Source organism: Oratosquilla oratoria, chromosome 6 (assembly GCF_046742065.1).
Source record: "Oratosquilla oratoria isolate Oo_2021 chromosome 6, ASM4674206v1, whole genome shotgun sequence".
Taxonomy (NCBI): Eukaryota; Metazoa; Arthropoda; class Malacostraca; order Stomatopoda; family Squillidae; genus Oratosquilla; species Oratosquilla oratoria.
Genome location: NC_134782.1, coordinates 48,623,063 through 48,648,588, shown reverse-complemented (window position 1 = coordinate 48,648,588; position 25,526 = coordinate 48,623,063). Strand labels below are relative to the sequence as shown.

General features: G+C 41.5%; 2 protein-coding genes across 4 annotated transcripts in view; one reads left to right on the top strand and one right to left on the bottom strand.

Annotated features, from left to right (window-relative positions):
- The window catches only part of Nup75 (nuclear pore complex protein Nup75), a 27,315-nt gene extending 4,045 nt beyond the window's left edge, over positions 1 to 23,270 (top strand). Inside the window, exons 3-15 of the mRNA XM_076186937.1 lie at positions 2,100 to 2,292; positions 3,351 to 3,505; positions 4,301 to 4,422; positions 5,411 to 5,536; positions 5,903 to 6,025; positions 6,852 to 7,070; positions 9,834 to 9,931; positions 11,935 to 12,149; positions 13,751 to 13,869; positions 16,396 to 16,495; positions 17,576 to 17,675; positions 22,213 to 22,338; positions 22,423 to 23,270. Coding sequence (XP_076043052.1) covers positions 2,100 to 2,292; positions 3,351 to 3,505; positions 4,301 to 4,422; positions 5,411 to 5,536; positions 5,903 to 6,025; positions 6,852 to 7,070; positions 9,834 to 9,931; positions 11,935 to 12,149; positions 13,751 to 13,869; positions 16,396 to 16,495; positions 17,576 to 17,675; positions 22,213 to 22,338; positions 22,423 to 22,546 — 1,820 coding nt within the window. The 3' untranslated portion in view covers positions 22,547 to 23,270. The remainder of the gene's footprint in view (positions 1 to 2,099; positions 2,293 to 3,350; positions 3,506 to 4,300; positions 4,423 to 5,410; positions 5,537 to 5,902; positions 6,026 to 6,851; positions 7,071 to 9,833; positions 9,932 to 11,934; positions 12,150 to 13,750; positions 13,870 to 16,395; positions 16,496 to 17,575; positions 17,676 to 22,212; positions 22,339 to 22,422) is intronic.
- The window catches only part of Capr (Cell cycle associated protein caprin family member), a 17,114-nt gene continuing 14,204 nt past the window's right edge, over positions 22,617 to 25,526 (bottom strand). For all 3 annotated transcript variants that reach the window (XM_076186934.1, XM_076186936.1, XM_076186935.1), the window contains 2 exons: positions 24,902 to 25,066; positions 22,617 to 24,812 (listed from right to left, as the gene is read on the bottom strand). In XM_076186934.1, the coding sequence (XP_076043049.1) occupies positions 23,478 to 24,812; positions 24,902 to 25,066 (1,500 nt within the window). In that variant the 3' untranslated portion in view covers positions 22,617 to 23,477. The remainder of the gene's footprint in view (positions 24,813 to 24,901; positions 25,067 to 25,526) is intronic.

Sequence of the window (25,526 nt, the reverse complement as noted above, 5' to 3'; positions counted from 1 at the left end):
TTTTTTTTTTTTTTTTTTTTTTCCTTCAAAATTACTAATTGTTTCAGCATTCTCTACATGGTTAAGTCTATTCCGTTCATTAATCATGCTGTTGGTAAACCAGTTCTTGCCTATTTCATTCTTAAACCTGAATTTTTCCAATTTAAATCCATTACAATGAGTCCTGCCCTGCTGTCTTAGTATGATGACCTTGCCTGCATCACCCTTGTTGAAGCCCTTCATCCATTTGAATATCCCTATTAGATCAACCCTCACTATTTTTTCAGTAAGTGTAAGTTTAGGTGTTTGAACCTGTCTTTGTATGGTAAATTTCTATGTCCTTGTATAATTTTGGTCATTCTCTTCAATATTGATTCTAGTGAATTAACCTCTTCCATATGATGATGCCTATGTAGATGTCATGAAGTGTGAGTGAGTATACAAAGATGCCACCATTGGTTTCTTGATTATATTTATTTTTTATTCTGTAGTTGTAGCTGCTAAGATAGGAAGGAGGGTGGAGGGGCGTGGAATATATGGGAAATGAAATAGGTGGGAGTGTTTTCTATGCCTTTTTCTTTTTGGCTACCCCCCAAGTAAGGGGGAAAAAGCCTTTGGTATATGTATGTATGTAGCTGAGTGACCCCTGAGTTCTCTGAACTGGCTTGATCCCATTTTCTGTGATTATTATTACTCAGAGTGGAAGAGAACAAGTAATAAAGCAGTGACTTTATATTTCATACATATACCAAAGGCTTTTTTTCTCCCTTACAAGGGAGGTAGCAAAAAAAGAAAACAAAGGCATAAAAACCATTCCCACCCATCCATCCCCAATACACTCCACTCCCCTCCTTCCTCTACCCTCCCTCTTATTTTGGCACCTCTTGGATGATGGGTCATCCCTCATTTCTCACTCTATCCAGCCTAGTAACCCCAGCCATTATATTCTATAACGAGAGTATTGTGATGCATCATCATACGTCAGGTATCCGATGCTGCGCCCGAGAATTTGACTCATCGAAGAGGTTGATATTCAAAACTGTTCTGCATAGTCAAGGATTGGTCTATCACGAGATAGACTTTAATGATTACCTCTGCACTTTTGTTTGTAACCATCCTAGCAGTAGATCCTAATATCCTGTTAGCCCTATTCCTGGCACTGATGTACTGTTTCCTGGATTTCAGGTCTAGACTCATTAACATTCCAAGTTCTTTTCACATTCTGTTTTCTTTAACCTCTTCACTCCGGGGCACATCGCACGTCTGGCAGCATTAGCTACCCGACGTGCGATGTTGCGTCATAATAATCGCATTATAAAAAATAAAGTCAGTGCTCAATCGTTCGTTCTCTTTCACCCGTGTATTTTGATAACCATAGAAAATTGATGAAGCCAGTTTAGAGAGAATGGAAATTACATAGGTACGACTACAATAAATATAATCAAGATGCCGACGTCGGCATCATCGAGTACCCACTTGCTCCTCATGCCGCCTACGTAGGCGTCACCGTATGGAAGTGGTTTACATGCACTATCTAAGCTATACATGTTAACTGGGCTGTGTAATCCTATGTTCAACACACTGCACTTTGAGATATTGAAGACTGCCATTTCTCGGACCATGCAAACAATTTGATTCTCCTGCAGTATCCCAGCATCTTCCCCTAACCAAATATGGTGTCCTATTCTAGTGTCATCCACAAACTTACCATCATCACCATTAATCTCATTGACCAAGTCTTCTATGTACATAATGAACAATATGGGACCCAAAACCAAGCCCTGGGGAACTCCACTAGTAACACCACCCCATTTGGATTTTACACTGTTAATGGTGACCCATTGTTTTCTGTCACTAATCCATACTCTAATCCAGTCAAACATTTTTACTCCTATAGATGGATAGAAAATGTCTAATTTGATTTATATGTGGTCATTTTGCATTCAAGGGATTTTATTGTAGCTAATACCAAAGGATTTTATTCTGAGGAGGGACTGCAAGTTTAAATGCATTAAAGGAAGTTCTTAGTACCCCTGTCACTTTGTACATATGTTTGTACATGTATGGTCTGATTGTAAATGAAAAAATAAATTGCCTTTGTTTTGTTTTTACTATTGCAGGGAAGAGTGAAAGTGTAACAAATCCAGTCAACCTCCATCAGCTAGATCCCTCCTCATGGTTGACTAGTAAAGAAGCCAGAAAGTTAGTCAATGAAGCAGTGTCAACATTCGTATCCTTACAGGAAGTGGCCAAAGAGACAGGGACTAGTGTTATACGTCCATCGTTTTTGGTAAAAAAATGCAGGGAATACAGGTGAGATGGAATGATTTATAGATATATTTTATAAAGTTTGCCATACTAATCTGTATTACAGTTGTGAATCCTTTACCCAAATTTCCAAAACTTAAAAACCTCAAAAATCCAAAAGTCAAATGGTCAGATGTGATTGTGAAGGGCGATATATTTGCATAAGTGATTCACCTTGGTCTTTGGATCACGTGTTGGACTCATGATCGACAGCTATTTCCCTCCCAGAAGAGAGCTCAGAGCTCGTATGACCAATCTATGGGTAATGCTTTGACCTTACACGCACACACACACACCCAACTCCCCGCCCATGAGAGTTGGAGTAATGACTCGAAGCTCAGCGATACTGAAATTATTTTCAGCCCTGGGCAGGATTCGAACCTGGACCACCATAGTGACAGTTTTAAGTGTCAGGTTACACCCAATCAATCTGTTGCCCCTGATCTCTTTTACAAGAAACCCACAGTTCACAGGTAGTTCCCGGGTGAACAGCAGTGATCACCAGATTGGCCCATAAGTCACTTAGGGAAGAAATATTATGTTATAGTACAGTGAGTCCTCCTTATATGGTAATTCTTTATTCAGTAAATTCACAGTTACAGTATTTGGTAATTACTACCCTCGATTCTATTTACGGTAAGAAAAATTCACAGATACGGTATCTGCTCGTATTTTGAAGAGGAAAGACCAGGGAGAAGGTATGTCTGACATATTCTATTATTACATGTTATAATGGGTTCAGTATATGGTAATTTCAATTTGTGGTAAGGTTTTCAGGAACGCATATGTACCATATAATGAGGACTTACTGTATAGGGATAATGTGGGTCAGTGTGAGTTTCAGATAGATTTTACTGCTCCACATTTTTTTGGCTTTCAGTCTTTCCATCTACCTTGTAAGTGTATTGCAGTGTTCTGTCTGTTTGAAAAACAGAAGAGAAAAAACCTTCATCACCAGGTTACAAAAAGGGAGGGTTAGTGTGAGTAAATATTTTGGTGGTGTCTGCTTTTCACTCTGCCACCCTCTTTATGAATGTATTATTTTTCACATTAAATGTTTACAGAGCTATGATCCAAGCATGCCTCGAAGATATTGAATCAGGGGTAGAGACATCAGCTGCCGAAGAGTCAACAGAATTGGAAGCCACGTGTCAGTTGCTTTATAAGATGGAACTTGTCTTGAGTCTTGTGGAAATTGTATTTATTGATGAACGACCAGGTTAGTTGTTATCAAGTTCACTTCAATCATTCAGTCTTGATATTTACATTCTATCATACAGGGATCTACATACATACATATACCAAAGGCTTTTCCCCCCTTATAAAGGAGGTAGCCAAAAAACAAAGGCATAAAAGCCACTCCCACCCATTCCATCCCTATCACACTCCACTCCCCTCCACCCTCTTCCCTCCCTCTTATCTTGGCACCTCCTGGATGATGGGTCATCCCTGCATCTTGTCCACTGCCCTGGGTCACAAGACACAAGGATCTAAATGTCCTTTTATGGAGGCCTCGTGATTATTTTTACTTGTCCTAATTTCACTTTTTATGCATTTACAAATTTTGAGTTCTGTATTATATGATCAAGTAATTTGACCAAATGAAATTCATGGGATCAATCATTTCAGTCATTTGTTGCCTTGATTTTTGTTTCGCTGACTGGAACTCTGCATCTTTGCAGCAGCTAGCAATGGTCCTCAGGCCTTTCCATAAATCTCTCCATGAAGAAACCTTGGACTAATGTCAGCATTGCATTAGTGTGGGACTATTTATATATCATTGGTTGAAAGTAGTAGAAAGAGCAGAGTAGTTATCTTTAGTCAAATGAAAATCCATGTGAACAAGTTGCATAAACACAGCAAAGGAAACATGGACTGGAAGTGAAGCGTTTATTTCTGACGTTTCGTATATTTACTTTTTCAGGAATAAACACTTCACTTCCAGTCCATGTTTCCTTTGCCGTGTTTATGCATCTTTAGTCAGCTGTCTTCAGATGTTTCTAATGTCCAACAGGGGGCGTCATTCTTGGACAACTGCTTGACTGGATACGACAGCACTTCCCGCAGTCTATTCAGAAGATGGAAGAAGCCTTGGCATTAGAACGTCCCTTTGAACACCCAGCATACTGGGAAGCAGTAAGTCTCTTAATCTTTATTCTCTTTCTCCTGGTACTTACCTGCCCCTTTGTCAAAGGATTCTGCTGCCTCCTCCTCCTCCTCCTTTTCCTCTTCCTCTTGTCCTCCTCCTCCTGTCACCCATCTGTCTTCAACCTTCATTGTTTTCTATCCTCCTCAGGACTCCTCCTGTGCTTCATCTGTCTTCCTCTATCCTCCCCCTCTTCCTTTTGTATTTCTCTTCTCCTCCTCTGGTCTCCCCTTCTGTACCCCTGTATCTGTCCTTATTTTTTCTCTTCCACATCCTCTTCTGTATTCCCTCTTTTCAGGTCTCTTTTCCTTGTTTCTAATCCTTCTCTGTCTTCCTCCTCTTTCTCCTTTTCCTCTTTATTGTCATCCTCATCTTCTTCCTAGAGTTTATTATCTTCTTCCTCTTCCATCTCCTCCTCCTCTTCATCCCACTTCTCTTTGTCCTCCTTCTCATCCTTCTCTTCATCCTACTTCTCTTTGTCCTCCTTTTCATCCTCCTCCACTCTCTCCTTGTATTGGATATTGACAGCATGTGTTGTATGCATTCAATATTGTAGGGACTTGAGTGATATTGCTATTGACTTAAGTTGTGCAGTATTCTTTTCTGAATGGAGAATAATCTCTATTCAATAAAAAGAATCCTGATATCTTAACTTCTACTAACCCTTCGTAACTGCACCTCCACATATAGAGATTCACCAAGATTAATACAAGTGACTTACAGGCTTTACAGAATGGAGCACTGAGAGTGATAATAAGGTGCACTAAGACCACCCAGAGTGGATAACTGTATGCAAAACCCAAAGCACACCCAATAGAGCACCACACAAAGGTGTTAGGAGTGCAGTTCTGCACCCCAGCCTTGTATCATTATGTTTTGGGGGCTGGATGAAATTGCTTCTCTGGTTGGGTTTGTGGAGCTTTATGTGGTTGAGATTTATTGTTGATCAAAAGCATAAATGTATGCATTTGTTTGCAGGTTTATGGTTTAGTTCTCCAAGGACGAATGGAAGAAACTCGCCATTTACTCTCCACTCATGGAGATGCTTCTACTGATCCCTTTTTGTCCATGGATGAAATTCTGAGGAAAATGCCAGTATATCAGGCAAGAGTATAGGGTTGTTGATTATGCTAAATTGTAGATATATATTCATACTATCCCCTTTGTAATTGGGGTGGATGAGTCAGAACATACACACCCCCATTCATCCCACACCTATCCAAAACCCATTTGTCACCTCTCTCATCTTAGTATATCGTTGATGAAAGGTCTTTCCACCAAGGAAGACTCAGGGCAACTGACTACCGGACAGGAACGGCTGAAAATACCTTAGTATGATTTGATATAATTTATGAAATATATGGAGACCCAGGTTACATACAAAATAAATTTATTACATTTCAGGAATGTAACTAATCCTGACCAGGATCTTACTGAGTTCAGAATTTTCATCTATTATTTGAATTTCAGGTTTACGGGGGAATCTCGGAGTCTGAATTTAAAGTGAGATGGCATCACTGGCAGAGTGAGTGTGAACGCCGACAGCAGGAGTGCCATTTCACTGCTTGCAACCAGCTGCAGACTGTGTGCCAGGTATTGTATTAGAGTAGGTTAGCATTACTTTGCACCTGTGGAAGAAATTATTATACTCTCATTAACCTCCCAATTTATGTCAGAACCTGAAATAGTAGACAAAATTGAATACATGACGCCAATTGCAAAGAGTGACCACATACTACTTGAGTTAGAATTAAAGGAGGAAATATATATAAAGAGAAATGAGAAACACAGAAAAAGAAGATAGATGTATGGTAAAATGGACTTTAAGAAATATAGGACAAATTTTCTTAAAGTCATCTGGGAAAATTTTTACAAAGAAGAAAAATGGATGATTCTGATGAAAGTCTGTAAAAAAGGAAAAGATTAATATGTCCCAAAGCAAAAATAGGAAAAGGAGTACGTTAAGTGCTGGTTTAATAAAAGATGCAACGAAGCAATAGAAGAAACAAAGCTTGGAAGAGATGGAGAAAAGGCAGGAAACCTAGAAAGTGCCAATTATATGTTAAAGGAATGGAAAATGTAACTATGAGAAAGACATAGAACATGTACATCCAAAACTCCTCCTACTATTCTCCTGGTTACCACTATATAGTCCATTAACACACTATTTACCACCCTTCCATCCACCACCCTCTCCCATTTGTACTTATGCTTGACTCTCTTCCTAAACATTGTATTTGCTATCATCAACTCTCTAGACACATCTCCACCATCAACTTTCCTCTGAATTTTTCCTGGAACTCCATACATCCCAAACACTCCGTCTATTATTATTGATATTGTTTATTTATTTATTTATTTATTTTTTATTTTTCATTTATTTTATTTATTTTTTTTTTCTTCTTTTCAAATTTTTCAGATGCTCTGTGGAGATGTAGATGTCCTGGTACGACAAGTAGATGTAATGGAGACATGGTACCATCTAATGGTCTCTACTCTTCTCTTCAGTAACCCTACAGCCAAACGCTTCACAATTCAGAGTGCAGCTGAAGATGCAATCAATCGAATGGGTGGACTTTCAAGGATTACTGCACTTGATTCAGTCCTGCTCGCAGCTGTGGAACTTGATGCACATAAGGTAATAAATATTCTTAGCTGTGTTCCTCTGGTCAGATAGGATAAATTTAAATCCTTATATTAATGCGAAGGTGATGGCAGAGGATTGGAGATGGTTAAAGATAGTGAAGAGAAATGGGAGGTGAGCCAGTTGTTGTTTGTGGATAACACTGCATTTGTGGTGGGATCAGGAGAAGGACTAGGGCAGTTAGTGATAGAAATTGAGGAAGAATACAGTAGGAGAAAGTTGAAGGTAAATGTGGGTAAAAGCAAGGTGATGATATGTATAAGAGGAGAGGGTGGCAGCAAGTCTGAAGTAAGTCTTAGAGATGAGTATCTGGAGGAAGAAGATAGTTTTAAGTATTTGAGGTCACATCCAGCAGGAATTGGAGGAAAGGGAGTGGAGGTAAACTATAGAGTGAGGGAAACAAGTAAATGTCTTGAGGGGGGGGGATTGGAAAGTATCATGTGAAATAACCATCTGGGAAAGGATGCAAAGAGAAGATTATACATACATATACCAAGGCCTTTTTCCCCCTTACAAGGGAGGTAGCCAAAAGGAAAAAGGCATAAAATCATTCCCACCCATTCCATCCCTAAATACACTCCCCTCCTCTCCACCCTCCCTTCCATCTTGACACTGTATGGGGCAGAAACTTGGAATTGAGGGGAGGCGAAAAGAAGTTTAAATGTGTTCAACGTGGAGTGTCTGAGAAGTATGGTGGGGGTAGCAAAGTACAATGGTACATTGACGCCTATATAGGCATCATGAATCCCAAGTTGGTGCGCAAGGATGCCAACACTGACGTCTTGATTACATATTTTTTTGTAGTTGTACGAGTTACCCCTGGATTTTGTGAACTGGTTTGATCACTGTGTTTATTATTACTCATTAAAAGAGAACTTTTATGCCTTTACTTTAAAAAGTGCTGTGACTTGCGACACTGCCTCTGACGCAGGGCAGTGGACAAGTTGCAGGGATGACCCGTCATCCAGGAAGTGCTAAGATGGGAGAGAGGGTGGAGGGGAGTGGAGTGTATTTAGGGATGGAATGGGTGGGAATGATTTTATGCCTTTTTCTTTTTAGCTACCTCCCTTGTAAGGGGGAAAAGGCCTTGGTATATGTATGTATGTACTTTAAAAAGGGATGGTTTGGACACATGGAAAGAATGAGTGAAGAAAGACTAGTAAAAGAGGTATGGAAGGCAGATGTGGAGGGAGTGAACATGAGGGGGCGACCTAGGATGAGATGGATGGATGGGGTGAAAGGGGCTTTGGGTAAGAGGGGAATGTCTGTTGAGGAAGGACAGGAGGGGACAGAAGACAGGGGTGAATGGAGCATGGTTGTATATGGATGATGATGTGATGCATGAGGTAGAATGGGTGGGGGGATAGGGGGTGAGGTAGTATGGGTGAGAAAAATTTGATGCAGCCCGAAGGGATTTCTCCCCTATCTTCTCCTTTTCTGCATGAGGGGACGGAGAAGGGAGGGGTCGCCTATTTAATGAAGTGGCCTTGCTGTGGATGTGCTGTGTCTTGCAACACTACTTCTGACCCAGGACAGTGGGCGAGATGCAGGGATGACCCATTACCCAGGAGGTGCCAAGATAAGAGGGAGGGAAGAGGGTAGAGAGGTATGTAGGGGATGGAATGGGTGGGAGTTGTTTATGCCTTTGTTTTTTGGCTACCTCCCTTAAAAGGGGGGAAAAAGCCCTTGGTATATGTAGGTATGTATTCATTTGTGATAAATTTTTTTTTTTTTTTTTTTTTTTTTTTTTTTTACAGTAGAACCTCTACTTACGATTGCCTAAACATACAAATTTTCCAACATGGGATGTGAAATTCGATCTAATATTTGACTCTACACCCAAAGTAATTTCCAGCATACGAAGTCGTTGAAGTTTCGCATATACTGTATACGGCGTCAAGTTTCATGGTTACCCCGCTAGACGGCAGTCAGTTCACAGCTCTTCTTCGTGTCGCGTGGTTCTCCTTGTTCTGATTGTAAATAACAGTTCTTAATACCTTCCTTTTTCACATTTCCTTTTTTATTTTATCATCATGGGTCCCATGAAGGCTAGTGCGAGTGGTAGCAGTAGTGAAAAAAGGAAGAAAGTAATGCTTTCCTTAGAAGTAAAGCAAGAAATCATAGAAAAGCATGAGAGCGGTGTTCGTATAAGTGATCCTTATAAATTATTTTTTTTACATCTCTCGTATATACAGTAATGCATTTGTTTTATTGCTATGTGTTATTATCTGCAGTACAGTATTTATTAAGGAGTTATCATAGGTTTTTGGGCTTTGGGACGAATTAAACGAATTACAGTGTATTCTTATGGGAATATTTGATTTAACCCCTTCCATACGGTGCCTCTCACGTAGGCGTCATGGACTTAGATCTTGGTGGCAGCAGCCAATGCCAGCCGTACGACGTGTCGTAATAATACTCGCATCATAAAATATAGTCACCGCTTATATCGATCGTTCTCTCTTCACCCGTGAATTTTGATAACCATAGAAAATGCGATTACAAAAGAATTAGAAAGAATGTCATTATGGAGGGGCGACTACAATAAATATAATCAAGACGCCAATATGGCAGCCTCGCGAATACACTCGCTCCCCATGACGCCTACGTGTGCAGTACCGTATGGAAGGGGTTAACATAGGACCATTTCAACATACGAAGTAGGTCCTGGAACGAATTAAATTCGTATTTAGAGGTTCTACTGTATGTGTAGCCACTTTTCTTTGTAGGTTAAGTTAAATTGATTTTGTGTTACAGGTCATCAAGCAGAGTCAAGAAGTGTTGGACAATTCATGGTTTACGTCACACATCACTGATCTTCTTTGCCATGCTCTTGGGATGAAGATGGATCAAATGTGAGTTATGAATTCAATATTAAGTGTATCACAATTAATTTCATTGACACCCTTTAACACAGATTTAATATATAGCCTTGTAATTATCCAAGCCTTGGGTGTTGTATTCTTTCCAAAATAATGATGCAAGTTTCTTGAAACAATGACATACATATACCAAAGGCTTTTTTCCCCCTTACAATTGAGGTAGCCAAAAAAACAAAGGCATAAAATCCACTCCCAGCCATTCCCTCCCTATCACACTCCACTCCCCTCCCTCTTATCTTGGCACCTTCTGGATAACGGGTCATCCCTGCATCTCGCCCACTGTCCTGGGTCAGAAGCAGTGTTGCAAGACACAGCACATCCACAGCAAGGCCGCTTCATCAAATTGGCAACACCCTTCTCCGTCCCCTCATGCAGGAAAGGAAAAGACAGGGAGAAATCCCATCGGGCTGCATTAAATTGTTCTCGCACATACTCCCCCTCACCCATTCCACCTCATGGATCACAATATCATCCATATATGACCATTCTCCATTCACCCATTATCATAGATTTAATACTTAAGCCTTCTAATTTTCCAAGCCTTGGGTGTTGTACTTCTTCAAAAAGTCATGATGCAAGTTTCTTAAAACAATGAAACAACTTTTAACTTCCAGTAAGTTTCATCTGCAGCACTTTTTCTAGCCTTCAAATCCTCAAAGATGGACTTAACCTTTTCCTGAATCCTTTGTCTCTGGTTTTCAAGTCACAATGCAAGACTTTTTCCATCTCCTCAATTATCTCCTCCTCCCCCCCCCTTCCTTTGCTAATTATGGTCAATTGCATAGGCAAGGCACTTTTCACATGGGCCTTAACTCGCTGGCTGAGCTGATTAAGGCATCGTTACTTGTGGTGAAGGTCAGAGGGGATGGCGATTCAAACCCTGCCTCCGGCAAAGTTGAACCAAGGGCATGGTTCATTAAATTCCACGCTACAAAGTCCTCTGTGAGGGGCACTTTTCTAGCCTTCCAATAGGGGGAGTTTGTGACGTTAAACCATATCAACCATAATCTGTCTTTGTTTTTGTTGATCATGATGCAGCCTTGCTTTGAATGTGCTGTGTCTTGATGTACTGCTTCTGACCGAGGGCAGTGGGCAAGATGCAGGGATAACCCATCATCCAAGAGAAGCCAAGATAAGAGGGAAGGAGGGGTGTGAATGGGAGTGGAGTATGTGAGGATGGAATAGATGGGAGTGGATTTTATGTCTTTGTTTTTTGGCTACCTCCCTTGTAAGGGGGGAAAAAGCCTTTGGTGTATGTATTCCAATCATATAACAATTCATATTGTAAGAATGTGCAACATTCACCATTTTCTCTCCACCATTAAGTCTTTTCATTATCGTCACCTTTGTTTCTATCAAGTTGGTTTCCTGTTTTTTACCACTAACACTACCATCATCATTAACCTAACACTTTTCACCAACCATGAGGGATAATGGATGTACAGAATATTTCGCAATAGAAACAAAGCAAACTTTGATCTCAAGAGAACATGCCTTCCCACTGCACAAGTACAAAGAACTTGGATGCTGGAAGTACATACACTGCAATACTGCACAGCAGGAGCAGCAGCCAGAATTCACACATATACCAAGGGATTTTTCCACCCGTACCAGGGAAGTAGCCAAAGTCAAAAGGCATAAATCCACTCCCACCCATTTTATATCCCCACCCATTCCACTCCCATCCACCATCCCTCCCTTCCTCCCATTTTAATAAATAAAGTGGCCTTGCTGTGGATGTGCTCTGTCTTGCTGCATTGCTTCTGACCCAGGCCAATGGACAAGATGCAGGGATGACCCATTATCCAGGAGTAGCCAAGGAAAAAGGGAGCAAAGGAGGGAAGGTGAATGGGGATGAAATGGGTGGGAGTGGAATTATGCCTTTTGATTTTGGCTACCTCCCTTGTAAGGTGGAAAAAAGTCCTTGGTATGTGTAAGTTTGACCATAACTAAATAATGCTATTTTATCTCCACAGGTTTCTTGATTTACGTGAGTCTCTTCTGATAGATTATGCAAGTGTACTCGCAGGACATAAAAGCTTGTGGCAAGTAGGAGTTCTCTACCTGGATCATTGTGGAGTCGTTGGCCAGGCTATGATTGAACATGTCCTTTTACGCATCCCACTTACAGACGATTCAAAAGCACACAAGGTTATCCAGTTGGCAGAAGACAGAAATCTGGAGCATATAAGTAAGTATTGTGATATCTGTTTAACATTTCCATGTTTTGTTTTGTTTTCCAGCAGGCTTCCTGGTTGGCTAACAATGGAAGGGTTAGAGTTCCAGTGTCAGCTGTTTTGGGACTGGATTTCCTGTCAAATTCCAGGCAATAATTATTATTAATGTGTAGGTGCCAAGATAAGAGGGAGGAAGGAGGGTGGAGGGGAGTGGAATATATAGGAAATGGAATGGGTGGGAGTGGTTTCTATGACTTTTTCTTTTTGGCTACCCTCCCGTGTAGGGGGAAAAAAGCCTTTGGTATATGTATGTATGTAGGACAATAGCTATACTTGTGACATCTTTCTATACTTCCCTTCATCAAATTTAGCTTTGAATACATGTATGTTGTGTGACTTCACTGTTTCTTCCAAATTTTACCATGAATAAGTGCATCTATATGTAAAGTTGTATTTAGGATCCTTTTGGGGGACTGGGCCCATGGGTGCAGGAAAGAGATTGTTCTGTATAGGTCCTATTGTTATCCCCATTCATCCATCATGGATAGATAGGGTGAAAAGGTCAATGTATCAAAAAGAATATCTTGAGCAAGGAAGGAAAGTAGTAGGTGTGAGTGGAGAGAGGTTTTGAAAGGACGAGGAAATGACGCAGCCAGAAGGGTCTTCTTTTTTTACTGTTCTGCATACCCGGGGCAGTGGACAAGGTGCAGGGATGACCCGTCATCCAGGAGGTGCTCAGATAAGAGGGAGTGTGGAGGGGTGGGGAGTGACCTGCACTTCTGATTCCCAACGGTGATTGTTACCTCCAGCAGTCGAAGCACATATGGCAAAAGTGATGTTTTCGACCGCTGCTATGCACATCCTGGCATAAGCTCTTCATGAGACCTGTGAAGAAAGGTTTATCTTTATCATCTCTGTCATGTGAGCTGCACAGCAACAACTACTGACAGGATGTGAGTTTCTGGTCAGCAAAATCTAAGGCAACAGTCATTAGAGTGTAGTACAAGTTTATCCTTGCCCTAAACCATAAAAAAAAAGTAGGCAGGGGGTGGCAGTTAGGAAAAGATGTTTAACCACTTCCATATGGTGACGCCTACGTAGGCGTCATGAGGAGCAAGTGGGTACGCGATGATGCCGACGGCAGCGTCTTGATTATATTTATTGTAGTCGTACCTGCGTGACCCTCATTCTCTCTAAACTGGCTTCATCATATTTTCTATGGTTATCAAAATTCACGGGTGAAAGAGAACGAGCAATTGAGCAGTGACTTTATTTTTTATAATGCGATTATTATGACACATCGCACGTCGGGCAGCTAATGCTGCCAGACGTGTGATGTGCCCCGGAGTGAAGAGGTTAAGTATATCTGATTTTATTTTGGTTTAACGTCACAAACCCCCCCTTATCAGGAGGCTAGGACTGCCCCTTACAGAGGACTTTTTAGCATGGAATTTAATGAACTATGCCCTTAGTTCAACTCACCGGTGGCAGGGTTCAAACTGCCATCACCTCAACATTTGCACCAAGTAGTGATGCCCTAACTTGCTTGGCCAGCAAGCATCCATTAAGTATAACTGTCATGTATATGTTTGTAAGATAAATTTCTTTCATACAGTTGTAAGTGTATGCCGCGTGATGGGTCGACAGGCACTAAGACAACAGCGATTGGGAGCAGCAGTTTGGTGGGGTGTACGTTCTAAGGATTCTGGATTTACATCGCACTTAGCACATCAGGTAATGATATCTTGTATCAGGAAATGTTTTATCTAATTTGGTGTAAAATATCACTTCTTTCTCTTCAATCTTTCAAAGTTGGCAAACCCATTCCTTTTAATCTTTCCTTGTATGGTTGATATTTTTCCCTAGTGGTGTTTCTGTACCTACCTTTGTGAATGGGGACCACAGCCCTTTTCCAATCAAGCAACACTGTCTCCTTTTAATGAACATACAATAAGACTGTGAATCTTGTCTGTCAGTTGTTTCTTACATTCTTTAAGTATCAAGTTTGAGATCCCATAAGGTCCTGAAGCTTTTGTCACATTCAATATCCCAAAAGGTTGAGCACTTCCCTTACGTCTACAACTTCTTCCAAACCTGAGAAGTATGATCAGGATTAGCAGGTTGGAGAGTGAGACATGAGGTGAGGAGGAGAGCTGGGGTGGAAAAAGAAATGGTAGATAGGGTTGATAAAAAAGTATTGAGATGGTTTGGACACATGGAAAGAACGAGTGAAGAATGATTATTAAAATAAGTGTGGAAGGCATAGGTGGGGGGAGTGAACTTGAGGGGATGACTGAGGATGAAATGGATGGATGGGGTGAAAGGGGCATTGGGCAAGATGGGAATGTCTGTTGACCAAGGAAGGGAGAGGGCAGGAGATAGGGGTGACTGTAGACTGGGTGTATTTACCTAGATGTATTTTATGGGACTAGAGCTATGTTCGTTTTGACCCATTTTTGTATCTCTCCACATCCAGTTTGCTTTTGAATTCGTGTATGGATGACACTGTGATGGAAGGAAGGGAAGGGGTGAGGGTAGAGAGCTATGTATGAGTGATATTATTACACCCAAAGGTATTTCTCCCCCATTTCTTCTTCTGCACAAGGTGACAGAGAGGTGGGGTTGCTGATTAAGTGAAGTGGCTTTGGTGTGAATGTGCTGTATCTTGCTGCATTGCTTCTGTCCCAGGGCAGTGGGTGGGATACAGGGATGACCCGTCATCCATGAGGAGCTAAGATGAGAGGGAAGAAAGGGTGCTGGATGGGAGTGGGTACTTGACTTTTGACTTGGTACTCCTTGTAAGGGAGAAAAAGCTCTTGGTGTATTAACCTGAATTCTTGCTCTCTTCAAAATATTACTACTTTGTGTAGATGGGAAACTTTCATTTATTATTTCTGCCTGAGCTGCCTCCGCCAAGACCTCACTACCCACTAATAGCTTGGTGATTACTTCCGTGAGAGGTAGCCAAAGTCAGCATGCATAATTCCACTCCCACCTATTTCACTTCCATTCATCATCCCTCCCTCTCATCTTGGCTCCTCATAGATGACGGGTCATCCCTGCACCTTACCCATCACCCTGGGTCAGAAGCAATGCAGCAGGACACAGCACATCCATAGCAAGGCCACTGTATCTAATTGGTGACCCCCATTCTCTATCCCCTCATGCAGACATTGAAGATGGGGAGAAATCCCTTCAGGCTCCATCAAAAACTCCCTGACCCACTCACTTCCCTGCATCATAGTATTGTACAGCCATTCTCCACTCACCCCTATCTTCTGCCTTCTTCCTTCCTCAGTGCCCCTTTCACCCCATCCATCCATCTCCTCGGTCACCCCCCTCATGTTCACTCAATCTACCTCTGCCTTCTACACTTTTCATTAATCTTTCTTCTCTCATTCTTTCCATATGTCCAAACCATCTCGATACTCTTTCACCAACCCTATCTCCCATCTCCTTTTCCATCCCTACTCTCCTCATTTCTTATGATAAACCTTGTAACCCCTACCATAGTTCTTAGACATTTCATTTCAAACATGTTTAAACTCTTCCTTTCTTATGTTCCATGTGTCTGCCCTATACAGTTCTGTTGGCACAATCACCCCTTCATACCTGCCTGAGCTGCTTCCTCAAAGACCTCACCATCCATTAGTAGCTTAGTGATTACTTCTACATCTCAGTTTACCATTTATAAACATCTAAATAGTTTTGATTCATCTTTGCATTTATCTACACCTCTTTCAAAATTACTTTTTTCCTCCCTGTGGATTCTTGTATATTCTTTTCTAGTTTGTAAATTTGTATTTACCTTGTTGTATTTTATACCTAGTTGTATTTTACGGGACAAGAGCTATGCTCATGACCCGTTTTCGTATTGTGTGTGTGAGAGAGAGACTGAGGGGGGTTCGCTTGGTTGTATTTTTGATATGCACAGATTTTGGTCAGAACTTTATGTTGATAACTATGATGTACATTCCAATTACCCTTTTGATGACCATGCTGCATCCCTGGCATTTGATGGTAAACCCTTGTATATAAAGAGGAGGAAGAGACCTCGGAATCATTTTGCATAATATATTGGTTTTAATCATGTGTATTATACTAATTCAGTCTGTTACATTGAATACCAGTATCATTTCAACAGGAGTGTTGTTTACGTTTTGTTAGCAGGATGGTTTTATTCCTCATTGCTAGTTTGCAAAAGCATTTCCTTATCAGAATAGTTACATATGATCTTATATCTTTGGTTTAACATTGCAGATATTACAGCACTACATTGAGAAAGGTCACTTTGAATCTGCACAACTTCTGGCTCACCTGGGCCCAGCTATGCTTCTGTCAGATGCCCTTACATTCTTAGGTAAGCTACTGTTAATAGTATCACACAAGCTTGTAGTTTATCTTGGTTTTAGCTAGAAGTAGTGAACTTGGTAAGCAGGGCTGTGGATCTTTTACCAAAGACCAGGGCAAAAGATTTATTCATTTATCTGCTCGGCTTGGGGCCATTTTGGTAGTTTATATCCTTTTTCTTGTGTCAAGACCACACCAATGCTGTATATTCATGTGTGAGCATCTGTGTTGTCTGGGAAGGCATGAGGCAATCCTGAGTAAATGTATACATGAAGCCATTTTTGTCCGTCCCAGGGATATGAATTTGAGCCAGTTTAATGTTCAGCATGATTGCTACCCAGAGCTCCAAATTAGAGAAGATATAAGCAGGGAACAATGGAAGAGAAAGAGTAGATTGAAAAGTGGTTCAAGTTCAAGAGAGTGAAGGGAGAGATAAAGGCAAAAAGAGGTAGACAGAGGAGTTAAGAAACAGTAGGAGTATAAGTAGAGGAAGAATGGGAAAGGATGAGAGGAAAGGAAAAAAGAAAATAAATTAACAGAATGAGATACAAGACAAAAATAAAAAATAAATAAATCCATTCAAATTGATCTATAGTTCTCATAATTTTGTCGTATGCAAATACCAAAAGTAACTTCAACCAAGGATGAAATGGATGGGGGTAAAAAGGGTATTGGGAAAGAGGGGAATGTCTGTTGAGGAAGGGAGAAGACAGAAGATAGGTATGAATGGAGAATGGATGTTTATGGATGATGCTGTGATGCATGGAAGGTAGTGGGTGGGGGATGGGGGAGTACAGTATGTGTGAATTTCTTGATGCAGCACAAAGGTATTTCTCCCAGTTTTCTCTTTTTCTGCATGAGGGGACAGAGTGGTAGTTGCCTATTAAATGAAGTGGCCTTGATGTGGGTGTGCTCTCTTGCTACATTGTTTCTGACCCAGGGTAGTGGGTGAGATGCAGAGATTACCAGTCATCCAGGAGGAGCCAAAATAAGTGGGAGGCGGGTGAATTGAAGTGGATTTTATGCCTGTTTTTTTGCCACCTCCATTGTAAGGAGGATAAAGCCCAATGTATGAAACTTCAACTTGCAGGTAAATATCGTGAGTTCCATATGCTCTACCAAGATGGAAACTTCAAAGCTGCCTCTGAACTTCTGATTTCACTCATCTCTTCAAAGTTGGCCCCTGAATAGTAAGTAGTAATACTGTATTTTATTGGTCTTTGTCATTTACTCACAAGTAGGGTTCATGGACTCGGTACAGAAAAGAGGCTAGGAGATAGTAGAGCAGGCTAACCTAAGGTGGTTTGAACATGGATGAAATTAATGTCCAACAATGATTCATGAATCTGGTGGTGTTGGGAGTGACAGCAAGGAAAAAATTTAGTGGATGGAGTAAATGAAACGGCAAGTTTGTGGCAAGAATATGGAAGTGTATGGACACCATGTATAGATACCAAAATCCTCCCAATAAAATACATGAAAATGACAAGAACACTATTCAAGGGGGGACTGAACACCTTTACAAAAAAATCATAAAAAGTTTGATACTTCAACTTAAAACTTTCAGGTTTTACTTGAAATATAGTTAGAAATATATTGCGATCCCTTGAACTTCCTACGTCTTGACATCATATTTTTTGTACTACAGACTTCTGCTTTGTCATGGTAATGCTTATAGATCCTATAAACGTTTCCACACCTGCTTTTTAAAAAATTCACTATACGACGTGAGATATAGGTGTCGTAAGTATGGTCACTTACATTTTTTTTCTCTCTCTCTCTGATGAGGCCAATCGCTCTGTTTTTCAAGATATCAGAAAAAACTGCTACAATTGATTAAAAAACTTTGGCACATTTTTAATTGCTAATATTTGTGGTTTTTGAGATACAAGTGTGTAGTTTTCAGCATTGTATATGTTATTGTGCGATTTTTATTATATTCACACACATTATATAATGTATATTGAATAAGTTGCCAGTAAATATTTTTATATATATACATATAGATATATTTCATTAAAATGTATTTGTTACTCGCCAAGCGGTCCTTTTCAGAAGTGAAGATTTTGCACTTTTACCAGTTTAAAACCTCACTGCTGGGGTGTCATCACTTAGTCAAATCATTGCAGTGGTTTATTTTTACCAGCAATGAGTCCCTTCCCTCTGCTCAATGACAAATTACCAAACGGGTGTTTGATTATCCTACACAGGTGCGATCCCAGCCCCATATGTTTCTCCTTTACCAGCTATTTTCTCTTCCTCCTCCTGAATTTTCATCATCTTCTCTTCATCTGGAAGAAAGCACGTTGTTGTTGTTGCCGTTCCCTAGACTGTCTGTCTGAGCAGTCCCGTCTCCCCAAGGAATGCCACAGCCGAAACTGGGTTTTCCCACAAATCCTTTATAGAGTGTATGTTGTGTTGATTGTGTATAATGCAGTCTTCCATTATGTGTTGTATGGTATGGGGTGAAGTGTTACATCCTGGGCAGCTGTTCACAATGCAGTCATCCAGCCTCTTCTGGTAGCATAGAAGTGCTGGGTGGTGGCCACACTGCAGTCTGGCCAGAAAGCACGTTGTCAGGTGTGGTGGTGATGGTGGTGTTGGCAGTGGTGGTGGTGACATGCGGGGCGGTGGCATCCCTCCTCCAAGCCTTTCATGCCTTGCCCTCCTTCTAGCACAACTTTCATTCCACTTTTGGCTCGATCTTTTCCTTGGTTTTCCTCTTCATCGTGATGCAGTTGATGATTGGACATCTAGTAAGTGTAGCAATGTCCAGGAAATAAGGCAAACAGCAGCACAGGAACACAATATCTTCAGTCAGTGAGATGATTATGCATCAATCTACTGTGATGTTTGATGGGTAACTTAGGCTTGAAGTGTGCTGTGCACACCACACGGAAGAGGAAGTCACGCTGATGCCAGACATACAAAAATATAGCCATTTCATGGAATGAGACAAATGGAAACTAGACATAGATATTTGGGGCCTATTCTTGTGTGAGCCATTTAAATTGACATGCCTCCTGGGCCCTTTAAACTCCCTCCATTATGCTGGGGAGGAATTTTTTCTTCTTCATATTTTGCTTTTAGGATATATTATTCAAATATGCCCATACCTAAAAAAAATTTTTGGATGAAAATTTCACGATTCTAGGTGTTCAGCCCCCCTTAATACCAGAAACTTGCACATTTTTCAAGAACCAACACAACAACAAAATACTGCACCAATAGCATACTACTCAAACATCTACAACTTGCATCTATAGCATAACATTCACACAGTAACACGCACTCTGATTAACAACCCCATCGAGAAAGACTGCCAGACTCAGTTTTCCAACAATCCCAGACATAAGCCTCATACTGAAAAAGACCAGGGAGTTATCATCACAAAGAACAAGTCCCCTGATAAACAGAATTGTCAGAGAAACCTACAGCTCGCTGAGGTCAATAATAGTGAGATTTACTTACTTGAACAAAGAAATGGTGAAGAAAATACTAGTCACACTGATAAGACCAAGACTGGAGTATGCAGCAACACTATGGTCACCCAGTACCAAAAAGAATACAAGGAAATCTAAAAGAAGCCATAGAGCAACTACGAAGATGACCCCAACACTTTCAGAACTGCCATATGAAGACTCAACTAGTTACTGACCCTGAAACAAAGAGGAGACTTGTTTACCATCTATAGAATCACGAGAGGTACTTAAGTCCTTGATAGAGAACTTACTAAAATGGGATATGAGAAATACAAGAGGACATGGAAAGGAACTCAAAAAGGATAGTTATAGAATAGACCTGAAAAAGAACAATTTCCCCACAGAGTGGTAAATGTATGGAACAAACTAGACAAAATGATACTGTGTGCAAAAACCATACACAAAATTAAGAACAATATAAAAACTGCGAGATACAGAGATGGGACACCACGAGCATAGCTCCCTTTTTCTATAAGATACAACTAGGTAAATGCACCTGACAAGAACAACAGTGACCCATCCACTCAGGTCACGGGACTGCTCGGACACAGTCTAGGGGACGACGACAACAAAAACTAGCATAGGCCTAGTCACAGAGCCAAACTGTTCCAGATGCAACCATTACACAGTACACCTTGTAGTACAATGACCCACACAGACAACAACAAAATTTGTTCACATTATCAGCTGCCTGATGGACAAGGTTTTGATGATGCATCACAGTATGCATGTTATAAAATACAAAGTTACAGCTGTATTACTCATCAACATTCAGAGTGAAACAGAATAACCAGAATACGGGAGTCCCTTGGCTACAACTACATACATACATACATATACCAAGGCTTTTTCCCCCTTACAAGGGGGGTAGCCAAAAAGAAAAAGGCATAAAATCATTCCCACCCATTCCATCCCTGAATACACTCCACACCCCTCCACCCTCCCTCTTATCTTTGCACCTTCTGAATGACGGGTCATCCCTGCACCTTGTCCACTGCCCTGGGTCAGTAGCAGTGTCGCAAGACACAGCACATCCACAGCAAGGCCGCTTCATTAAATCGGCGACCCCCCCTCTGTCCCCCCATTGCATAAAATGAGAGGACGGAAAGAAATCCCTTCGGGCTGCGTCAAATTTTGCTCACACATACTACCTCACCCCACATCCACCCGCCCATTCCACCTCATGCAATCACATCATCCATATACAACCATTCTCCATTCACCCGTCTTCTGTCCTCTCCCATCCTTCCTCAACAGACATTCCCCTCTTCCCCATCCATCCACCTCATCCTAGGACGTCCCCTCATGTTCACTCCCTCCACACCTCTTTTACTAGTCTTTCTTCACTCATTCTTTCCCTGTGTCCAAACCATCCTCTTCTTTCATCAACCCTATCTCCCAGCTCCTTTTCCACCCATTCTCCTCCTCATTTCTCACTCTATCTAGCCTAGTAACCCCCATCATACTTCTCAGACACCTCATCTCAAACACATTCAAACTCCCTCTCCTTCTCTTATGTTCCATGTTTCTGCCCCATACAGTGCTGTTGGCACAATCACTCCTTCATACAGTCTCCTCTTAGCATCCATTCCCAAATGTCTATTCCTCATTACACTCTTTAATCCACCAAGGCATTTACTCGCTTCTCTCAATCTACATTCTACTTCCTTAACTCCACCTTTTGGCTACAACTACAAAATATAATCAAAAAGTTGACAGTATCCTTGTATACCCACTCATGTGGCACATGACACAGACATCACTGGCATTGTATGGAAGGGGTTAATTGGGGTCGAGGTCATACTTACCAATTGTGGTGTTTGGGTTTGTTGACAAGGCAAATTACAGCTATCTGGGAGGGCATGCAATTGCTCCAATGATTGCAGATTATTCCATAAATATCTTTATACCTAACATACACCTGTGCCTCTTGATCCAACACTTGCAAACTGCCACTTGTGTGGACATTTGGGCCCAGGATATAAACCCACTTTGGGAATTGGCCCAAGAACTGCACCACCACCAATTCCCAAAGTGGATTTTTCCTGGGCCCAAACATCCACACAAGTGGCAGTTGGCAAGTGTTGAGTTGGAAGACTGACTCATTTTCACTTTTTTTTTGGGGGGGGGGGGGGACAGCATTTTCAACTTTTGGAAGAAATTATTTGTAGGTAATCTAGAAAATTTAATTTTGTTTACTGTTAATTCTGTCATGAAGTATATAAAGTACATTTTTCCCTGCAAGCTTTTGGCCTGTACTTCTGGTTGATGCACTGCCGCTCCTGAAGTGTGAGGAACCTGTTGTTACAGCAAACCAGACCTATGAACTCCTCTACTGTCTACATAACCTCAAAGTTGAAGCTAAACCCAGGTAACTACAAAAGTACCAGTATTGCTTTTTATGCAACTATGTTTATAGTTTAGCAAACTACAACTCCATTTCTTTGTCTTACAGTGAAAACCCTGACTTGCGTAGAGCTGCAAGCGAGTCTTTCGAGGAAAAGAAAGGTGAAATAAGACTTGCACTTACAACGAATTTAGCAAGATCAATCATCTGTGAAGGGTCTATACAGCAGTAGCACCACAATATCTCAATGTTTAAAAAAAAATCACTTCCATGTTTTGTACTTCAGGTAATTAATAAACAGATTTACAGTAGCAGTTGTATCAATTTTACTTATCCTTAGGCATGAATGCTCCCAAGTAGATTGTAGAGTGTCGGACATCCAACAATTTGGCACACAGCAAAATAGCAGTGGGCAGATAAGCAATCCACAAAGATTAATATGAAACTTGAAAGATGAGCGAAGTGACAAAATGCAATGCATAATACAGTATGTGCTTGCTGCCATCTAATACACCAACATTTCTCCAGTTATGTGCTTGTGAAAACACTGCTCTGAGCTCGTCTGTGTACACAAACAATTAGAATTGACACTGCTGCATATCCTACTCAGCCGACGAGATGGTTAAGGGGCTATGGTAAACAAACCATGCTCTAAAGAGAATGTATTGGAAGCTTACAATAGTTTTGGTGTGGTAATGTGGTACATGAAGTGGTGAGGCCAGTCATATGGGGAAAATGGTCCGACTCTCTCCACACGAGGGTCGAGGATCAGTCTTGCCTAAGTACTGCCCCCACCCTTAGTTTTGGTGCTTCCCAATCCTAATTGTGGCTACAGGAAGAAGAGAAGCCTTCATCAAAACTAAGAAGTCATGGAAAGGTTTATATTGTCAAAAATAAAAATAGTAATTATTTTTTGCAGAGTTCGGCTGAACTCAGTGTTGCTCCTTTTTTACTTTTTTTATTTTTTGTTTTATTTTTTTTTAAAGTATTATCACACTATATTGTCCCGTAAAGAATGCCCTTAACTGTCTCTCCATTTTATTTTCCTTCATTATCAAGTCACTACTATCACTTTCTGCAGTGCCTGGTCAGTACGTAACAAAACATTGCGATATATGTACGTCCTCATGTTTTACATATTTGCTTCATTTAACGATTCACTGTCACTGTTGCTGATGTTGCCCTTGGAACTGTTGCCGGTGAAAATTGGATCCGCCACCTCGTCCTCCTCTGAAGCCTCCTCTTGCACCCCTACCACCACCACGTCCACCCCTTGGGAAGTTGCCGGGTCCACCCCTGTTGCCACCTCTGAAACCGTAGCCACCACGACCATTCTGGTAGCCACCTCCTCGGTTACTTCTGTATCCTCGCTGGCCTCGTCCACGTCCTCTATAGCCTCCTCGCCTCTCTCCATCATACTGCCCATTGTAGCCGTTGCCTTGAGCACCACTATTTCCTTCCTCGAATTCATCCCATGCACCACCAGATTCTCCACTGCACCACTTGTTTTCAACATCACCATTGGACATTTTGGGATTCCATTGACTCGCATCCTCTTCAGTCTTGCCATCCTCATCTCCCCAGCCACTGTTGGAGTTGCTCTTGACTTCTGAGTTGAATTCCTGATTGTATTTGGCTTCATGGTGGTTCTGTGGAGGTAGAGGAATTGGAGGAGGAGGATTAGGTGTTGAATCTACTGCACTAGGACTGGGATACACTGGCATATGTTGCGTAAATGGTGGTGGTATGAACGTTTGATTGGGATAAGCATGATTTGCTTCCTGTGGCAACATAGGTGCAGGTGCTGGAGAAATAGTACGGGTTGCTACACTGTCTGTTTTAATGCTTCCAATGGACACTACAGCTGGGTCCATATACACTGTGGACTGTTCCTGTGCTACTTGGCTCTCTTGCAAGAAGTCAAAATTCCCTGCAGAAACAATATCTGTGAGAGAAATTTGTTGTGCAGTCTGTGGGGTTGGCTGAGGTGCTTCTTGAGTTGGTGTCTGTTGTGGAGGCTGCATGGCAGTCTGTGGCATGGCTTGCTGAGGAGCTGGTGCATGCACATTTTGGGTCTGACTGAAGAAGGATTGAGGTGGTGAAGAAACAGCATTTGCAGGGGGAACAGCAGTTGGGAGGTGTGCCATAGCTGTGACCAGTGCATCCTGGGGTTCCGCTGCAGGTGCAACTGCTTCCTGTTGCTGAGGATTGACAGCTGTGGGAGGGGGTGCCAAACCAGGGGGTGCTCCCTCACCTGGTATGACCGGTGCAGCTACGGGTACAGGTACAGCTGCTGGAGGGACAGCCACTGCTGCAGGTGGAGCAGGGGCTTGAACTGGTGCCGCCGGTGCAGGGGGTGGAGGTGCGGCAGCAACAGCACCCACCAATTCATTTGTTGCGACAACATCCTCCTCTTCCTCTTCCTCCTCCTCTTCTGGCTCTTCCTCTGCAACCTCTTCTTCCTCAGTTAAACCATTTGTGTACTCAGCTGCTGGTTCCTGGAATGACAGCATATATTTACAAGTCTTCCAATTCAACTACTGTAATAATAATTTCAGAAAAACATTCTCTATTAAAATCAACTTACAGTCACATCAGGTACAACTTGCGGGGCCTTTTCAGGGTATGGGCAAGAATTGATTTCATCAATGAGATTTTTAAGATCCTTGTAGGTGGAGCCAATGCCAGAGACCTCTTTATTCTTCCACTCAATCAAGCCAACAATGTGTTCTGCTGCAACCTGTAAATGCTCCTGAAGAATATAAATGAATAGTGTTCAATCAAACTGTCTAAAATCAGGTATCAAAAAGAGATCTCCCCACTATCAAACTTCCACATTAAAAATGCTTGCAATTCCATTTTCCACATTTTTAAATCAATTGTATAGTACAATTTGTAATTAAATATCCCACAATTATTGGGCTTTCTTAAATGGAGGGGGGAGAAGAGAAATTCAGTCAAACAGATATATTAAAGGCTTTTTCCCATTTGCAAGGGTGATAGAATAAAAAATCCCACCCATTCTATCCCCACATACTCCACTCCTATTTCCCTCCCTCTTATCTTGGCTCCTCCTGGATGACAGGTCATCCTTGCATCATGCCCACTGCCCTAGGTCAGAAGCAGGTCACAAGGCAGCACATCCACAGCAAGATTGCTTCATTAAATTGGCAACCCCCCTCTCCATCCCCTCATGCAGAAATGAAGAGGAC